The sequence below is a fragment of the Nematolebias whitei genome, chromosome 10 (assembly GCF_014905685.2).
Source record: "Nematolebias whitei isolate Nwh7 chromosome 10, NemWhi1, whole genome shotgun sequence".
In the NCBI taxonomy this organism is placed as follows: domain Eukaryota; kingdom Metazoa; phylum Chordata; class Actinopteri; order Cyprinodontiformes; family Rivulidae; genus Nematolebias; species Nematolebias whitei.
The window spans coordinates 1,131,169-1,134,252 of record NC_056507.1 but is presented as its reverse complement, the minus strand read 5'-3'; the positions used below and the strand labels follow the sequence as shown (position 1 = coordinate 1,134,252).

At 47.2% G+C, this 3,084-nt stretch overlaps 1 protein-coding gene across 1 annotated transcript in view; it reads right to left on the bottom strand.

The window, feature by feature from the left end:
* asz1 (ankyrin repeat, SAM and basic leucine zipper domain containing 1) overlaps positions 1-2,916 on the bottom strand; it is a 57,752-nt gene extending 54,836 nt beyond the window's left edge. Inside the window, exon 1 of the mRNA XM_037683230.1 lies at positions 2,801-2,916. Within this exon, the coding sequence (XP_037539158.1) occupies positions 2,801-2,908 (108 nt within the window). The 5' untranslated portion in view covers positions 2,909-2,916. The remainder of the gene's footprint in view (positions 1-2,800) is intronic.
* Between the last annotated feature and the right edge of the window lie 168 nt (positions 2,917-3,084).

The window sequence follows — 3,084 nt, the reverse complement described above, 5'->3', positions numbered from 1 at the left end:
GGACAACACTGTTCAGTGATTTGTAGACATACATGAGTATTTTGAACTGGATTCAACAGTGAACTGGTAACCAGTGCAGTGAGGCCAAAACTGGTGTAATGTGCTCTCTTTTGCCTGTACTGGTTAAAAATGGGGCTGCTGCATTCTGGACCAGTTGTAGTCGTGCAATGGAGGTCTGACTGATACCAAACAGGAGTGAATTGCAGTAATCAAGCCTAGATGTAATGAATGCATGTATTACTGTCTCCAGGTTCTTTTTGGACAGTATGGGCTTCAGTTTAGACAGCCGCCTCAGTTGGAAGAAGCATGATTTAACAATCATGTTTACATGATTGTTAAGCTTCAGGGAAGGGTCCATTATCACTCCCAGATTAGTAACTGTTTGTTTTTCTGACAGGGTTAGATCAGAGAGGTCGATGCAGTGGTTTGTGATCGTGTCGTTGGGAGGGAACAACATGATTTCAGACTTCTTTTCATTGAAACTTAAGAAATTTAAAGCCATCCAGTCCCTGATGTCAGCCAGGCAGTCGAGCAGCGGTTGAATAGAGCATGTACCATTGTGTCTTAGGGGGAAGTAAATTTGACAGTCATCGGCATAGAAGTGAAAGGGCATGTTGTGTTTCCAGAAAATAGCACCAAGTGGCAGCAGGTATAAAGAGAATAGGAGGGGACCCAGGATGGACCCCTGTGGAACCCCCATTTAAGCTCTGCCTCTGCGGAACTAAAATCCTTGATGGAGACACAAAAGGATCTGTCAGCGAGGTAAGATCTGAACCAATTGAGGGCTGACCCTGTGATGCCCACCCACTGCTCCAACCTAGCAATGAGGATCTCATGGTCGATGGTGTCAAAGGCGGCTGTGAGGTCCAACAGGACAAGCAGCACAGAATCACCGGTATCTGTGGATCTGAAGATGTTGTTAAAGACCTTCAGCAGGACAGTTTCAGTGCTGTGGAGAGGTTTAAAGCCAGATTGAAATAGCTCTAAGATGGTGTGATCCTCCAGGAAGCACTTCAACTGGGACTCGACTATTTTCTCCAGTACTTTAGAAACAAATGGGAGTTTGGAGACGGGTCGGTAGTTGGAAACGACTGAGGGGTCAAGGTTTGTTTTTTTCAGGAGAGGCTGGACGGCAGCATGTTTAAAGGATTTTGGCACCACGCCAGTGGATAAACTACTGTTTACTATGACAAGAATGGACGGACCTAGAGTTGGAAACACCTCCTTTAGTAGTCGAGGGGGGACCACATCAAACCAGAAGGTTTCAAGCTGCACATGACCTGCTCTAGAGAAGATAGAGTGATGGTTCAAAATGGTCAAAAGGAGCTACAGATTGAGGTGGGATGGATGGGTCATGAGTTGGAGGGGAAATGAGAGCCCTGGTGGTCGCAATTTTTTCCACAAAGAAATGTAAGAAGTTGTCACACAGCTCAGTCGAGGCTTCCAGAGGTGATGGTTCAGTGAGGTGGAGAACAGAGTTTAGGGTGGAGAAGAGGACACGTGGGTTGTGAGAGTTTGAGGTAATTATATCAGAGAAGAATTTGGATTTAGCAGCTTTCACTGCTTTCTGATAACGGCGCCAACTCTCTTTAAGTATTTGAAAAGAGACCTGCAGCCTGTCTTTCCTCCACTAGCGGCTCACAATGCAGGTGCACTAGCTAAAAAGCTAAAGGCAGCCTCTTCCTTCACGCTGAACCCTCACGCTGAACGCACCCCCGCCACTTGAAAACTGTCGGTTCAGACAGCGAGTGGCTGAGATATGTCTGTATCTCTCCTCTCACACACCCTACTCTAAAACTGTCAGTAAAAACAGAACGCGGCCGTCTCTGTGTCCCCCACAACTGTTGGTTTAAACAGCGCGCTGCGCAGCTGAGGACGAGTCTCCGTGTCTCCATTCTCCTCCGTTTCTCTTTCGATCCACACCACGGTAAAACAGTTTGACCCCTGCTCCAATGCTGCGAGCCTTGCTGCCCTCCACTTGGTCTCTTGGTCACATAAAACATCTACCTTCCTTCTCAGCATCATGTCGGCCAGCTCTCTACCTTTGCCTGTCATTGTCCCCACATTTAGAGTCAGTCCTACATTCTTGACTTTCCTCTTCTCCCTCCGTCTCCTGACACGTTTACCTCTTCGTGGTCTTCAACTAACAGTAGCACAAGTTCCGCCCGCATCATTTGTCATCAGCACCAGTTGTTAATCCAGGCCTCACCAATCCAGTAGGTTTTCTACAAACCTTTTTTTTTTACCCACTTTGATGAACTCACATTATAGTTTTGGCCAAAGAGTTTTAGGCCAGATGCCCTCCCTGACACAACCCTCACCATTTACCTGGGCTTGGGACCAGAACCAGAGACGCCCTGGCTGGTGCTCCCTGGTGGCTGTTTATAAAAGCATAATTAGCATACTTAATGTGTTTATAAACGTATAAATAAATATGTTCTACATTTGTTGAGTAGGTAGATCCTTGGACTTGTTCATTTTAAAAGTATCTCGCATGCTGAAACAGTGTGGACCCCCGGATCTGCAGAACTCCAGGAGCTTCACCAGTTTGAGCGCCTTCCAGACTGCACGTGCCAAACGAGCTGCACTTGTTCAGACATCTTTAAACCGTTAAACAACATTTAAACAGTAACTCAGGAGTTACATCCAAGTTCTGCTCATTGTTTGTGGCAGGAAGTGTTTTCACCTCCAAACTTTAAGAAACTGGTTAAGCTAGCATACTGTTAGCTCTGGGGACTGCTGTCGCCCATTTCCGGTTGTTAAACGGGATAAATAAATAAAAACACTTCTGTGACACTACCTTGATGGCAGAGGACTTCTTGGCAGACACGAAGTCGACTTCCCACTCATCATTACTGGTGTCGCTTTCACCTCCAGCTGGGAAGGCACGGTCCATGAAGCTCTCCATGTGTCTCCAGCTACAGGCTAACTAGCTGCGCGCGACAGCAGGTGTGAGGGCCGGGGGTGGGCGGAGCTTCAACTGAATTAAAGGCCCGGGTGGGCGGAGCTTCAACTAAATTAAATGTCCGGGTGGGCGGAGCTTCAACTAAATTAAATGTCCGGGGTGGGCGGGGCTTCAACTAA